The sequence below is a fragment of the Neophocaena asiaeorientalis genome, unplaced genomic scaffold, assembly GCF_003031525.2.
Source record: "Neophocaena asiaeorientalis asiaeorientalis breed wild unplaced genomic scaffold, Neophocaena_asiaeorientalis_V1.1 scaffold30, whole genome shotgun sequence".
In the NCBI taxonomy this organism is placed as follows: domain Eukaryota; kingdom Metazoa; phylum Chordata; class Mammalia; order Artiodactyla; family Phocoenidae; genus Neophocaena; species Neophocaena asiaeorientalis.
Window position 1 is genome coordinate 17,677,698 of NW_020174923.1, and position 252 is coordinate 17,677,949.

The 252-nt window shown below is 76.2% G+C and overlaps 1 protein-coding gene across 1 annotated transcript in view; it reads left to right on the top strand.

Moving 5' to 3' along the window:
- FAM171A2 (family with sequence similarity 171 member A2) overlaps positions 1-252 on the top strand; it is an 8,712-nt gene that overhangs the window by 8,298 nt on the left and 162 nt on the right. Inside the window, exon 12 of the mRNA XM_024760781.1 lies at positions 5-247. Within this exon, the coding sequence (XP_024616549.1) occupies positions 5-247 (243 nt within the window). The remainder of the gene's footprint in view (positions 1-4; positions 248-252) is intronic.

The following is a 252-nucleotide window of genomic DNA, read 5'->3' on the forward strand; positions in this document are numbered from 1 at the left end:
GCAGCAGCGAGAGCCGCACGGGCCTCTGCTCCCCGGAGGACAACTCGCTGACACCGCTGCTGGACGAGGTGGCGGCGCCCGAGGGCCGGGCGGCCACGGTACCCCGGGGGCGGGGCCGCAGCCGCGGGGACAGTTCCCGCAGCAGCGCCAGCGAGTTGCGGCGCGACTCGCTCACCAGCCCGGAGGACGAGCTGGGGGCGGAAGTGAGCGACGAGGCGGGCGACAAGAAGAGCCCGTGGCAGCGGCGGTGGG